At 43.5% G+C, this 15,413-nt stretch overlaps 2 protein-coding genes across 4 annotated transcripts in view; both read left to right on the top strand.

The window, feature by feature from the left end:
* Positions 1-9,321, top strand: part of DDC (dopa decarboxylase) — a 72,542-nt gene extending 63,221 nt beyond the window's left edge. For both annotated transcript variants that reach the window (XM_419032.8, XM_015282289.4), the window contains exons 13-14: positions 3,994-4,095; positions 8,184-9,321. In XM_419032.8, the coding sequence (XP_419032.3) occupies positions 3,994-4,095; positions 8,184-8,399 (318 nt within the window). In that variant the 3' untranslated portion in view covers positions 8,400-9,321. The remainder of the gene's footprint in view (positions 1-3,993; positions 4,096-8,183) is intronic.
* A 2,032-nt stretch (positions 9,322-11,353) lies between these two features.
* Positions 11,354-15,413, top strand: FIGNL1 (fidgetin like 1). Of its 2 annotated transcripts, none has more exons than XM_001234038.7 (2): positions 11,354-11,412; positions 13,135-15,413. In XM_001234038.7, the coding sequence occupies exon 2, from the start codon at positions 13,143-13,145 to the stop codon at positions 15,207-15,209; it is 2,067 nt and encodes a 688-aa protein (XP_001234039.2). In that variant the 5' UTR covers positions 11,354-11,412; positions 13,135-13,142; the 3' UTR covers positions 15,210-15,413. The 2 variants fall into 2 exon arrangements, with proteins under 2 accessions (XP_001234039.2, XP_004935200.2); XM_004935143.5 differs by having other exon boundaries at positions 11,354-11,612.

Raw genomic sequence — 15,413 nt, 5'->3', positions numbered from 1 at the left:
ACTATGTTCTTTTTTTTTACATATATAAACTGTCATGCAAAACTCTTTCTTTTTTCTTCATCAGTAGTTAAATTTAGGAAAAAAGATGTTTGCTATGTTGCAGCCTTTAATGTCTGCATCAAAATGACTGGATAAGCACTGCAAGCTGGCATTCGTTTGTACTGAGACAGGCATTTAGGAAACAAAATGTTTGTAAGAGATGAGAATGAGTGACTTTGATTTACATACAGTAGCTTGTTTTGTTTTCCAAACCTTCCAGTTACGCACTCTCTTCCCAGAAAACGTGTAATATTAACCTGTCGTAAAGAATAGATTTTAAAGCAGTGGCAAAGGGAGTCATTTCTGATGGATATAGGGAGAGAAAAACATGAATTTTGGTGGGAAGCCCACAGCTACGGAAGAGATGTAAACAGGGCAAAAACAGCAATAAAAGTCTGATTCCAAACACTCAGAATCAGTATAGATGTGAAACCCAAACAGCCCATTTGTAAACGGCACAATGTGTCAAACTTCTTGACCACATATTACGCCTTTGTCCTTCTAAGTCATCTCAGATTTCTCAGAAGTCATCTGAAAAATTTAGACATCAGCATTTTTGTAGGTAATCCCCATGAACATTCCAAGTCAGATAAATCCTCTGGAGGCCAGAAGAAATCAGTTTACCACCTTCTTCTCTTCTCACCAGTGATAATGAACTCGATTAAAATTGTACAACAGAGACCAAGAAACTGACACGGTACAGAACAGCAATGCCAGAGAGAGAAATACAGCTGGGGTGTGGCACAGTCCAAGTGGCTGTTCAGAGGACACTTTCTGCAGCATTTGGAGAGTTGTAGTGAGATGTGAGCTAAAGCAAGCACAGGGGTGAAATCTAGGAAGGAAACTGTCGAGGTTATGCAGGTATGTGTACTTGCTGTGGTGCTTCTAAGAAACTCCCTTGAAACAGAAACTGTTTTAGTTCTGGAAGGATTTGCCCTACAACGAATTCTCAACTGAAATATCTAACTGCTGGAGCCCGCACATGTTTATATGTGCCCCATCCCTGGAGGCATTCAAGGCCAGGCTGGATGTGGCTCTGGACAGCCTGGTCTGGTGGTTGGAGACCCTGCACACAGCAGAGGGGTTGAAACTACATGATCATTGTGGTCCTTTTCAACCCAGGCCATTTTATGATTCTATGATAGATACAGATCTTCTGTATGGACTGCACCTTAATGTCACACGAGTTTACTTTTCCCATCAGTGATTATGTAAGGCATTTTCTTTAATCCTGATTAATCACATGAGTTAGTTGTCTTTCTTTTCCTATCTGACTGCAAAAAGGCAATAGTTATTTACCGGAGGTAGTGAGACACAGAAATCCCTTGCAAGCTTCAATGTTTCCATCTGCTAAATGTCACTGTGAAGAGAAGTGCTGGTGTTCAGCTCCTACATACTGACATTTTTCACCAACAATACATATAATTCCACTTTAGGAACCCATGTGATAAAGGACTTTTCCAAATGACATTACTAGAAACAGTATGTGAGTTGGTTTGTGTACATACTTTTTTTTCGGTCGAAATACACAACAAGGTAAAACACTTTTTAAAGGTTAAGTACAGCTTGAACATCAACTTTAAATTAAGGGTGCTAAGGGTGCAGCGTGGTGATTATGTCAAAACCAAAGGCATTTGGAGGGTTACAGTAACCATGGATCAGGCCTGCCTGGTACACATTAAGCAGAAATCTGAGAACAGCTCGGTTTTCAGTTCTCCAAACAAGACTCGATTTTCATAGTTTACCTGCACACCTTGAAAAGCAGGAGTACTGAAACCACGTGTGTCCCCCTGTGAGCTATTGCCATACCCATGTCCAGAATGGGAGTACAGCTCTTGTAGTTGCAGAGGGGCAGATGTGACACCTGCAAGCCCTTTGGCTTCTCCAGGCTTAGTAATGTTTAACTGTATTGAATTTATTTATGCTCAGTTGCAACAATCTTTGTAAGAGCAGTACAGGTTAAGAGCTTACAGTTCAAAGGTGCAGGGTCTTGGATCACTCTGTTAAGCCAAGGTGCACAGGTGAATCTCGGTCCTAGCTTTCTCTACTTCCCCTTCCTCTGAAAATCTAATACACTTGGTGCCCCCCAGTGGCTGTCACAGTTATTGCTACTTCTTACAGCTTGCTGTGGATAAAATTATTTGCTTCCATATATGAATACAAAATTCAAAGACTTTTGTTTTGTGTTTTACTGAATAGACCCTATTTTCCCCTGATTTTATGCAACTCCTGAAAAATCCCTTAATGTAAAATAAAATAGAAAGGACTGAAATACCTGCTAGAAAGTGTACAGCATCTGTAGTCTCCTTGAAAACACTACTTGCAGTAAGCCAAACCTTAAGTTATTGTTTTATTCAGTTATCGCCAGGCAGATTTGCATCAAATTCACTTGGTGGTTACACTCAGCTAAACAGCTGTGAAATTATCATCATTTTGAACAGAAATTTCTTATGATCTTCATTTCTAAGACTCGGTATCTGCAGTGTGGAATTTTGCAGAGCTGTGTCAAAGGCATAATTTGTCCGATGCTATAGAAATGAGGGAAGGAGGAGATAGCAAAAGATTGTTGCAGCCTTTGTGCATATTGCATATATGCTTCCCATGCGCTTATGCCTACAAATGTATGGATGTATATTCTGGTCAAACTTCATAGTTGTAAACGCATGCTATTTATGTTAGCAAAACATTCATTGCCTTGGAAAGGATTGGGCATGCTATTGTTCTTGCTCCTGACTCAAAGAACGCTCGGTCTAATTTTAGAGAGAGATGAAAGATGGATGCAACAAACAGCAGAGAGGACGTGGTGACAGCAGTAGGACTGGCTGGTTGCAAGGGGTATCGGCATCCCAGTCAGAGCACCCTGAATCGGTGTTCTTATTCCATATAAACAATGTTCTTCTGGTTTAAGAAATAAACATTAGGGAAAGATGTTAGATCTGTTGTTTAATTTTGTTGTTGTTGTTTGTTTGTTTATAGGAAAGCCGTGATAATTTTCTATGTAGATCAGCTACTGCACACACACAGACGAATCCTAGTAGCCAGATGCTTTTGTTATCTTCTTTATTTTGGATAGTGATCACGAAATTGATGACAGCCTGCTAGGGGGGCTGAGCACGGTACTGCGGGTACCTGATGTGAAGGTGGGATCTTTTGTTCAAAGTGCTTTTGTATTCATTTTCTCTTGGGGAGGCAGCAAAATCTGGTGTATACGTTTACCAACTTCACGGACTGACCTTAGAACTTCCTTGCTGGTTGTCAGTATGCCTGTCGGTATTTTTCCTATCTGTTTGATGTTGGAAGAGCATCAGTCTTTGTACGTTTTGGAATAAGAGCTCTAGCTTGGCGTCCGATGTAACTCTTTATCAGGCTGAGGTGTGCTGCCTGTTTCCTTTCCTTTACTGCCACCACTGTTCTTTTCAACAGGACCTGAGCACCCAGGCCAGAAAGGGTGAGCAAGTTATCTCCCTCACAGTTATTCTCATGTTAAGTGAACAATTCTAAAAAGCCCATCTGTCTCTGTCCATCTTGTTGTCCACTGGAATTGTGGTCATTTTCCCTATATAAATCTATGCATCCTCCCCTTTCCTCTTTTCAGACTCTGCAGCTGGTTTCAAACAAAACCGAGAGTGGCAGAAAATGTAAAACAGAATTCTTGCAGATATTTACTATTAATAAGGCATCCCGAAAGGTATAAAACGGTGCTGAAATGCTTCATTAAGAAACAGACCTGTGCTCCCGAAGATAAAACTGAGCAACCAATATTGTTACAACTCAGTGTGGTCTCAGACGGTCATAAATGTGATATAAGTTAACATAAACAGATGGCAGTGTGTGAATATCATCACCTATTAGAAGAGGGAAATGAGAAAAGAGGTTAAGGATGGAAGCAATTTAGCAAATCATTTCTTTCAATGAATCAAATTTATACAATATAGACACTCTTTTTCTTCTCAGCATGTCAGGCTGTCGCACCAGTTTGAACATTTAGTCCTTCAGGATGAAAGATTTGAGATCTGCGCTGAGGTTGTCTTGGGACTAGTCTGCTTTCGACTGAAGGTAAGGCAGCTGGGACTTCCTACTTCTGTCATGTTTTATAGCAACGCAATCACCTGCAGTAGAATACAGTCTTTGTAGTTAATACAGTTAATTACTTTTTAAGGAAAGCGGGGAGAATTCATGTAGATCAGAGTGGATTAAAGAAAGAAGCCTTAGACATTTTTCTTAAATTGCAAGAACTTAAATTGCTTGCAAGAAATTTAAGCATAATAGAATATGGAAGTTTATAGTCAAGGCAAGCAAGTGGTCTTAGTCTACCCAGTCATACCAAATAGCTGTTGTATTTTGTGCTTGATGGACTTTGATTTAGATGGCAGTTTTAATATATTTCCCAAGGCATTTATTTATGATGTGTCTATGTGTGCATTAGATGCTCCTTGTCTTATTGATTCTGTATGTGTGTATATTTAAGAAACAATTTTATATATGTATTACGTCTTTCATGGATGAAGGTAGAGTAATAAAGGGTTTTTTGTTGTTGTTCTTTAAAGAAAACATCAGACATTAAAAGGAGATCAGTGTCTTGTTTTAGATAAGGAACTGGTTTATTAAAGGAGCTTGCAGCTAAAGCCTGTGTAAAGGGCTGTGCTGTGACCCTGAATCTGAACACCAAACAATAAGAAAAATAGCACTGGTGTTTTCCATTTCACATGTTTATTAGTTTAGATCTCCAAATGAGCTTTTGGCTTTTCTGAAAGCCCAGAAGCACATCTTGGCTCCTTCTAGGTAGTGTGATATTACCCCTTTTCGCAAATTCTTTCCTCAGTCATTCAGTTGCCCTAGTAACTACTGTTTGGTGGTTTTAACCTATCTGTAACAATAAGGCAGTGGTGAATTGGGAAATGTGATAGGAAAATGGTATCATTTGACTTTATGGTGTTTAAAGTATAAGAAAAAAAAGTGATCTGCTATTAGGGGATCAGGCACACTAAATAACGTGGGGCTGTTCTAATAAATGGAAACGTGAATCTCTTTTCTTTCATAATGAAAACATTTCCAAATTGTTGAGGAATAGGTCCTGTGGCACTTACTGCTCGGTTACAAGAGGCTGGATGGAGACTGCTCTCTGACTTGGTCAAGCAAACACCAGTTTTGCAGATTCACAGTCAGCTGTCAGCGCTCTGTGTTTAGTTTAAAGAAACAGTTGGCCCTGATGAAACAGGGCTTAGCCACACAGGAATTGTCACTTCTGATCAGATCAGTGGTTCATCCACATCTGGTCTCCTGTCCTCGGTGCTCCATAGGAAGACAACAGGTCCACAGGGAAAGGCAGTTAAACAAGTGAAGGTAAATACTGGATGCCTAGCTAATAAACTTTCAGGCAAGTTGTAGAACAAAGGCATGATTCTTCTGAAATCTGATGCTGAAAGAGCAATGTTTGCATCACTTGTCTTCCCTGTACAAAAAAAAAAAAAACCACCCAAACCCAAACTATGTGTAATTTTTATATAGTTGAGTAACGCTGAGGGACAGGAAACTTGAACTGTAATGCTGCACAGCTGTAAATGTAACAGCAACATTTTTCCTTCCTTTGTTCTTGACGAATCTTTTTTTATTTTTTAGCTTTTTTTTTTTTTTTTTCCCCCATGCTGGAGAGAGATGCAGTGATAATCTTTGACTTTCACGTTATAACTGTTTCATCAAATGTCAGAGAAGGAATCCAAGTATCATGCCAAAGGGTTAATTTTTGGCCTTCTTGTCATGTCTGTAGATGAATACAAGCCAAGCCAGTCATTTCTCCAAGGGAGTGAGAATACTGGCTTATTAAAACTGACAGACTCGATCAGAGCTGGCTTCTTGCTTCTCGAAGCTCTGGGAGATGATTTGTCACTGCTCACTTCAATTTAATGTGACGTCTGAGTGTCACAGCAGCCCCTGGGTGCAGCTGCGAGAGTAGAACAGAAGAAAGATACAGAAACCTTCCTCCTTCTTCTTCTTACCCCTGTCAAGGGCATTAACATCATATTACCGCTTGTACTGCTTAAAAGTTAGCACTGGGCATTTCATGTTATAAGCAAGGATCATCATTTTAATGATGGATTACCTCCAATAAGAAAGTAGGAAATCATTGTCACCAGTGACTGGCCCATGGCAGACGGGGGGACGCAGGGACACGCAAAACATTGATGTTGATCCATCTCTTAGGTAGGAACAGAACATCCATGATACTCAAGGAAAAGTTGTGTGAATATCTTCTAAGTCACGAATTTCAGGCTCTCACCCAAATTCCTTAACAGCTCGTGCTAAGTCAAAACAAGGTTTTGACTTGGGTTCAGTTCTGACTGTAATATGATCCAAAAGCATGCAAAGAATTCATTTGTCCTTACTGCCAATGCGAAGCCATGTCTCTCTTACGCTTTGTTTTCTTTTGGAGAAGGCTAAGAAGCACAAGCCACAGCTGTGTAGATTTGAGATAACATTTTCTAACGGAGAACCATTGCTGCTACAAGTGAAGAAAACTGTACTATTTTGCATGTTGCAGATGGATTTGTTCTTTTGTAGCTCTAGTACTGCAGTGGTCAGTAGGGGAACACTGGAACTCCCCGCATCTCTTGCAATTCTGTGTCACCAGCAGTGTAATGGAAAGAGCAATGGCAGCACACTAGCTAAGATATTTCTCCAAACAGTAAAATTATAGCGCTAGAGATCAACACAGCATATCTTACATTATTATGGCAAGCTGCCAGCAAATCTGAAGGCATCAGGCTGTTGATATATAAAAAAAAATTAGACATATGGGTTCCTTTAACTTAGGTAATAAAGACTGTCAGGGTATACGCAGTCAGCATTTCAACCTGCGTTGCTAAATCAGAACCAAACTCCCAAGACATTGCTGTCATTGTTTTCAATTAAAACAATTTATTGCTGTTTTGGATCACATCTTTTGCTTTATTCTTAAATGCTGATGAAGATAACTAAGAAAACCATTAATTCAACATCAGGCGAACCTGTAAAGGAATTAGTACTCTTCTGTGCAGTCCTGTTTCTTTTAGGACTTGGTACTGGAAGCATACAGCTGCTCTAAAGGAAATCCTCACATTCAGTTGAGTACAAGAAGAATTAAATACAACAGAAGGAGATAAAATTCAATACTGCATGCATGTAGAGTCCCTCTGACCTTCTACGAGTTATTTAGCACCTATACCTTTGTGTCCTTGAATTCAGAAGAATGCTTGCTGCCAGTGGGAGGAGGGTTAGTTTACCACATTTCTAAATTCAAGTAGAAAACACTCTGAAGCATTCTGTGAAAGACACTTCCTAAAGAACCTTAAGCAAATACTTTTTTTTTTTAGGGTGCTTTCTAATAGGATGACCCAAATTTTAGTTCCTTGATTTCAGTTATGCCAGGGATACATTACCTTAATTATTCCTTAACTAAGAACAAGATTTCTGTCTTCATATTCCAAAGACTCTCTAAAGGCAGCCATGCTAAAGCGAAGAATGGAAGATTTGTTTTACAAATGTTGGTACAGTTCATTGCAAAACTGCCTTGCATTTTTGTTTAAGTTCTTTACCAAGAGAGTGATGAGGTGCTGGCACAGGCTGCCCAGAGACCCAGAGTGGATGCCCCGTCCCTGGAGGTGTTCTAGGCCAGGTTGAATGGGGCCCTGGGCAGCCTGGTCTAGTACTACATGTGGAGGTTGGTGGCCCTGCCTGCGGGGGGGGGGGGGGGGGGGGGGGGGCTGGAGATTCATGATAATCGAGGTTCCTTCCAACACAAGCCAGTCTGTCATTCTATGATTCTGTGAATTAGATCTAAGAAAATTGTAATGAAATGGATGCAATAAGCAATGATTTTAAATGAAGCTACCTGGCTCGTGACCTTAGGTCATGAAAATGTAGCCAGCTATCGCAAATGCCATAGAGCAAACACAGCTTCTAAACCATAGTTAATCCATAAATCTCTTTGTGGCTGAAAAATGATCTCTAAAGCCATCAACTTTTTGTAGAATCCTTTGATGGCAAAGCATTTACAGATGAGAAAGTGGCTAGATGTTACTGGTGACAGGCTTGGCTGCTTGGTGGGATTTACATATTCCAGATTTCTGAAATTCATTACCTTATCTGTTGAATTGCAACGATTCCAGGGCTCAAATGAACTAAATAAGGCACTTCTTAAAAGCATAAATGAGGCCAAGAAGATTCATCTGGTCCCATGCCACCTGCGAGAAAAGTTTGTGCTACGCTTTGCTATTTGTTCCCGCACGGTGGAATCCACCCACGTCAAGTTTGCCTGGCAGCACATCTCACAGCTGGCGACCGAGCTCCTGAAAACATGGGAACAAAACCACCAGCAGCAGTAACAGTGGCGAGGTAGCAGCAGGGAGGAGGTAATTAGCTGGCTTTCTCTGTGTTGCCAAGTTTAATTTTAGGGGCAGGTGGGAAAGTCGAATTATGAGGGGGAAAAAATCAAAAGCTGTTGCTACATAGCCCAGCTGCAGTAGCAAAATCCTTGCCAGCAAGTTGCGTTCTAACCTCAGTGATTCATTCTCTGCGCTGCATTTCCATCTTGCCTATTTCCAGAAGGGACATATCCGTGGCACCTCGAGCTGTCATTTCTTTCCTGCTAGTTATCAAGAGCATTCACTGATCCCAGCAATGGAAACAGAGGGTTAGTATTCCCTCTGTTGCTGACATTAAGCCCCCAGCCCAAAAACTCTACTCCAGAGATAAAAACATGAGGTGTTATCACCAAATAATTTAACATCATAATGACTTCAGAAAAAAGCAGGTTGTAGGAAGCTTAGTCACCTGGTTATAACACTGTTTGGGTCCTATCTAAGCAGGCAAGCACAAATGTAATGAGCTGGGTCACTGACATGCCATGACACACTTGCTGCTGTATTCTTGCAAATGAACTTAGAACTTCAAGACTCCTTTCATTATACAGCCAAATTGGGGGAGTGAATGCTCACTGCCCTTATGGCAGGTTCTCTCTCCTTAAAAGTTTCCTTGTAAGACAGTGATTTTGTCAAATCTCAACAAATAGTTTATGCTGCTTATTGGTGTTCACTTCAATCATCCATATTGATGCTCCGTCTTCAGAGTTCTGCCAAAATCCATGTGCTACCTGTTGTTCTATATTTTCAACTCAGTTATTATAAGCAGTAACTACTCGGAAGTAATCTGTAAGCTATGCTGTGTGAAATAGAGTTGTGACATCTTTTTATGGCTACCACTCCGCTTGTTTCGTTGTTTAATAAAGAAATATTTGTCAAAATGAAACATGTAGCAGGAACAGCTCGCGTGGCATGCAGACTGTTCCCGGCCACATTCAGTCTCTGTGACATCCCAAAGGGGGGTGGGGGGGGGGGAGGGAAATGGGAGGTGTTGGTCTTTGCTCCCTGCTCACCAATAGCAGGATGCACAGAAAAGCACAAACCTGCACCTAGGGAGAGTCAGATTGGGCACGAGGAAAAATGTCATTACCATGGGGGTGGTCAAATACTGGAACAGGCTTCCTAGAGAGGTGGCTGATGCCCTCTGTGCCTGTCAGCGTTCAGTGGCATTTGCACAGTGCCCCCAGTAGCATGCTTTCATTTTTGGTGAGCCCTGAAGTGATCAGACTGTTGGCCTATTACATGATCTCTGAAAGTCCCTTCCACCTGACCTATTCTAATACCCACAAAACTGCATTTCCTCACAGCCAGCACAATGCAGAAATCTGAATTTCACAGTTCATTTTTTTTTTTTTCTGAAATCTGGGGGTGATTTGAAGCTGCAGTCAATGAAGGCCTTTTTAGCAGTCTCTCATTGCCTCTTTCCCTCGTGTGATAATTGCTTTGCAGAGCATTAATGTTAAGTCATCTGAAAAAAGAAACATAATCTGGGCTATGTAATCAACTCAAGAACAAAATTGTTAAAAAGAATGTTTTTGAAAGAAGGACCTTTCTGCTGTTCCTGTTCTGTAGCTTTGCAACGTATTTGTAAGTGAAATGACTTTTGGTGGGGGAAACACTGTATTTATGAATAGTTAATATGTGAACCCTTATCTCTGCGCCTTGTGTTCAAAAGCTAGTGCAGTCTGTGCTGATGGATGCTGTTAAAAATAATTACAAAACCTCAGAAAAAGCACTTTAGTAGAATACCCACCTCTCAAAGAATGCAGTGCAGCTACTGGAGAAGAAGGGAAAAACAGCTTTTCAGTAACCACCTAGATCCTTTAACAACAACAACAACAAAAGAGTGGAAGGCTACAACACTTACACTCTTCATCATGGCAGATGATGTTTTATTACTGATGGTGAGGTACTGAAAATATGTGTTTATGAAAGGTGTTGCTAATATGCTTAGCACGAGGGGTAGTGGACCGCAAGTTGCCCAGGGGGGTGGTGGAGTCACAGTCCTGGGAGGCGTTCAATAAACGATTGGATGTGGCGCTGAGGGACACGGTCAGTGGGCACGGTGAGATGGGCTGATGGTTGGACTAGATGATCTTAGGGGTCTTTTCCAACCTCAACGATTCCACGATTCTGTGTGAAACCCTACCCCAGACTGCACTGAAATTGGAACGTCTGGTTTCCTCTCGCTTCTGTGTGCCACTCTGTGCCCGTGGTCGGTTGTCACTGTTGTCACCGTGTCCGTCAAATAACCGCGGGGTGCTGGTCTGTCAGTGACGTCTGTGGAGACCGTGTAACCGAACTGGAAAAAATCATCTCATGTTTGGTGCTTTTTGTGAGCCGTGCGGTCACGTTAAAATCTCTGTCTGAAGTCTGTCAAACCGACACGTCTGTTGGATGAGCAGCACTAATAAATGAAAAGAAAACCACAGCCGTTGTCTGTCTCTGCCGTTAGCCGAACCTCTCCCATTCTGTCCCACTGTGAGGGGTACCATCTCCTCACGTCACTCCGGCACTCCGACTTTCACCATCAGTGACTTCTAACTTGTTCCCTGAACAAGCCACGGGGCATGCAGGAGCTCCTGCGGGACGTTTCCCTTTTAGCAACGCCCTTCTGAAGCGCTGGCAGCCACAGTCACACCACACCCCGCCCCGCCCCACCCCACCCGGTACCAGCCGCCACAGTGCCGCGGAAGGCGTTACCGCGAGGCGCGCAGCCCGGGCCCATTGGTGGGCGCCCGCCTCAGCCGCAGCCAATAGGGAGCGGGAAGGCCCGCACGCCCGCCTCCTGGCCGCGCTAAGTCCGAGCTTATGACGTCGGCGCAGCGAACCTTCCCCCTTCCACCCTGCCCTTCCTTCTGATTGGTTGCGTCTGCCAGAACGCTGCTATCCGATTGGTAGGGAGGGGAGAGGGGGGCGGGGCTTGCGGCAGAGCGCGCGCGGGATCCACAGGGGTGGCTGTCGGCGGCCGTGGCCGGTGGGTGCGCGCGGCGCGGGCTGGGTGCGCGGATGTCTCGCTGCTCGCTGTGCTCCGCCCGCTGGAGCGCTTGGTGACCGTTACGCCCCCTCACCTCAGGAGCGAGGGGTTCGGCGCAGCAGGTTTCGGGGCGTCCCTTCGGCCAGGCGCGGAGAAGCGAGTCCTGGCTGGGCGGGCTTGGCCTGCTGGGAGTGGTGCCGGTAGGGGACTGCTCCTGCCCTGGGCTGCGGGCGGGACGGGCCCTGGAGCCTGCCCGGAGCGGGGCGGCACGGCACGGCATGGCTGCTGGTGTGCAAACTGCTGGAGTGGTGCCCGCGGGCGGCCCGGCGCGTGGGTTGGCTCCAGTCGTGTGTTGGTTTCCCTAAGTAGCCTGAAAACCACATCACGTTATGCTCCCTGTGGTGTTTTGGTGATGCGGTCGCTGGGCAAAGTGGTGTTTTTTTTTTTAAGTAAAAAGAGTGGAACATCTCCCCACCCCCATTTTTTCTTGGCAGCCTTGTATTCTGCACACTTTTTTATTAATCTGCATTCATATGCTGCTTCTGCCGGTGTGAATCTATGCTTGAATCTGCAGCTGATGAAAGAGTGCAGAGACTTGTATCTTGTTTGTTGAGAGAGATAATATACGGACCTCCACTTCAGCAGTTTCTGTTCATTGTCTTTTCTCATTGGAAAAACCCAGTGCACATTGAGATGAACAGACAGAAGTTAGGATTTGATGTATTTCAGCCATGTTAAGGAAGTCCTTTATGGACAGATCAGAATATGAGAATTGCTGGTCAGAACAGTGTTAGAAGCTTTCTGTAAACCCTGCAGGAACAGCGGTAGACTTCTCTAATTTGGCTTTTGCCTCTTCATAAACTACTGAGTCCCGACCTTAACAGATATGTTTCTGCATGTGACCACAGAGAGAGACTGCTGTGAAGTCATGTCAAAAACATGGTCTGGTCTTTTCAAAGTTAGCAGAATGCCCCTTCAGAGCCAAGGGTCATCTGTCTCATTTCTTGAACTTAACAGCAGCTGAGGAAATTCAAATTCTAAAATATAAAACTGAGAAGTGAACATTGCTGTAAGCAGACAAGGCTTTTGTTTCTCAAAAATATAAAGTTGAGGGAGGTTTTAGTATGTTCTAAATGGAATAAGTAGCTATGAACATTTGCTACAAGTCTATTTAATCAAGCCTGTTCATTGTACTTTTTCCTCCCCTCACAGTTTGCGTATAGTTTTATTCAATAACTTTGTTTTTTCAGTTTTATTACTATCACTGTCATCTTTTAACAATGACCTGTACTCAGACCTCCTCTGTACTGTGCAGTATCTTGTCAAATAGGAGCAAAAGCATTGCTGATTTCATTTGACAAGGTCAGTTTTTGCTTGGCCATCTGTTAGCATTCTTTGCAGTCTACTTACTTCCCCAGGAGACCACAGGTTAGAAGCAAACTCTTCCTCTCTTTCTTCTTTTTTTTTTTTGTTTTTAAATTCTTCTTTTCTTTCTTTGAACGGGGAAGAAAAGGAGCACCTCAGTGTAAGTGGCTTTTCCCACAATGCTGCTTCCTTTTTGAGTCCATTCTGGCTAAGTGACTTAAAAGTTCTCCTGCACTGTTTCGCTCAATTAAAATGACACTTGTTTTCATTTACTTGCAATTAGAAAAGGGGGAAGCATCCAAGTAAGCAGCTGTGAAACATTTTTTCTAACAACAGGTATTTTTATGTATGTTTCAGTGTCAGCGATGGAGGCCCCGACGCATGGCACCGTGCACCTGAGCGACTGGCAGAAAAGTTACTTTGCTATTGCCTCTGGCACCTGCACACCCGGGCAGAAGGCTGATGAGTACCGTGCCAAAATTCTGCGTATTCAGTATGCATGGGCAAACTCTGAGATCTCTCAGGTCTGTGCTGCCAACCTCTTTAAAAAATACGCAGAGAAATACTCTGCAATTATTGACTCTGACAACATAGAGACTGGCTTGAATAACTATGCTGAAAACATTTTGACTTTGGCAAAGTGTCAGCAAAATGACAGTGACAAGTGGCAATCTGCCTTGACAACAGAGAATGTATTTGGATTGAAGTGTGTGCAAGAGAGGATGCAGGCTGGCAAAAAGATCCAGAGCTCTCAGACGGCACCAGCAGATGCCCTTGTACTAGCTGATAAAGGGGTCAGTGCCTCTGCTGCTCCATGCCTTCCTGGGCTCAGTGCTTTCAGCAGCACCGGTGAGAGTGAACGCTGTGCTGGCTCATCAAAATGTGCAGCTCGGGGCCCACATCTCCTTGAGCATCCCTTGTCTTCAAAGTCTCTCCAAAGCAATGTGCCTCCTGTGACCAAAACTTCGGATATACTTCCTGCATCTTCTGCCTCCTTAAGCGAACAGATTCATGCAGGGTTCCAGGCAGCACCGCTGTTTGGAAATAAAGAAATGACAAGTGGTGCTTCTCTGAAAATTCCAGGTAACTGTAGTGATGGACAGAATTTGTCTCTTCCCAGTCAGTCAGCTGTACAAGCATGGTCTGGGAAAAGAAAAGCATTTTATGGCTTGACTGATAAAGGCAGCACTGCCACTTCTAGCCTTGCTCCGTGCCAGGCTTCCAGTACTACTGAAGCCAACAGTTTTTCAGGGAGTAGAAATGGAAGCGAAGAGAGCGGTGTTCCTGGTTTTAGAACTGCAAAAGAACAGCTGTGGGTGGATCAGCAAAAGAAACCTCAAAGCCTACAGCAACGTGCGCCAGTCTCATCATACGGAGGCGTAAAAAAGTCACTGGGTGCTGGTAGATCTCGGGGTCCATTTAGCAAGTTTGTTCCTCCAGTCCCAAAACAGGATGGAAATGAAAATGGAGGAGTGCAGTGTAAACCTCATGCCAGAGGGCCGACAGAACCTTTATTTCCTGTAGATGAACGACTGAAAAGTATAGAACCAAAAATGGTGGAACTCATTATGCATGAAATCATGGACCATGGGCCTCCTGTGAACTGGGATGACATTGCTGGAGTTGAATTTGCTAAAGCTACAATAAAAGAAATTGTAGTCTGGCCTATGCTGAGGCCAGACATCTTTACTGGGTTACGTGGTCCTCCTAAAGGAATTCTTCTCTTTGGCCCCCCTGGAACTGGCAAGACTCTAATAGGCAAATGCATTGCTTGCCAGTCTGGAGCTACTTTTTTTAGCATCAGTGCCTCTTCTCTGACTTCCAAATGGGTAGGCGAGGGGGAAAAGATGGTCCGTGCGCTGTTTGCTGTGGCACGATGTCAACAGCCAGCAGTGATTTTCATTGATGAAATTGATTCTCTGTTGTCTCAGCGGGGGGATGGGGAGCATGAGTCTTCAAGGAGAATAAAAACCGAATTTTTGGTCCAGTTAGATGGGGCAACAACCTCCTCTGAAGATCGTATTCTGGTGGTTGGTGCAACGAATCGACCCCAGGAAATTGATGAGGCTGCCCGAAGGAGACTAGTGAAGAGACTGTACATTCCTCTTCCAGAAGCCTCAGCTAGGAAGCAGATTGTTACTCGTCTGATGTCAAAGGAGCACAGCTGTCTCAGTGAAGAGGAAATTGAGCTTATAGTTAAGCAATCGGATGGGTTTTCTGGGGCAGACATGACACAGCTGTGTCGTGAAGCTTCTCTGGGCCCTATCCGCAGTCTTCAGTCCATGGATATCACAACCATCATGCCAGAGCAAGTACGACCCATTGCTTTTGTTGACTTTGAGAGTGCCTTTGGAACCGTGCGGCCTAGTGTGTCCTCAAAGGACCTGGAGCTGTATGAAACCTGGAACCGGACATTTGGCTGCGGCAGATAGATAGTTGCATCGTAGCTCTTGCAGAAACAGTTCTTTAGCACTGTTATGTATTAAACCTGTGATTCTTTAGTGTATCTACACTGCTTTTTGTTTTTATCTGTCTTTGTAATAAACCCTGCAAATTTACGCTTATCCCTGCACACATCACTGTAGCCTATTCCCAGCTTGTTATTAAACTCTCTTTTTGATTGCTTTTCCACTTGA

Source organism: Gallus gallus, chromosome 2, assembly GCF_016699485.2.
Source record: "Gallus gallus isolate bGalGal1 chromosome 2, bGalGal1.mat.broiler.GRCg7b, whole genome shotgun sequence".
NCBI lineage: Eukaryota > Metazoa > Chordata > Aves > Galliformes > Phasianidae > Gallus > Gallus gallus.
The sequence above is the reverse complement of the archived record's forward strand: the minus strand, read 5'-3'. Positions and strand labels throughout refer to the sequence as shown.

Bases quoted from the DNA above. Each gene is read 5' to 3' on its own strand.
- FIGNL1 (XM_001234038.7), top strand. From the start codon at position 13,143: ATGGAGGCCCCGACGCATGGCACCGTGCACCTGAGCGACTGGCAGAAA.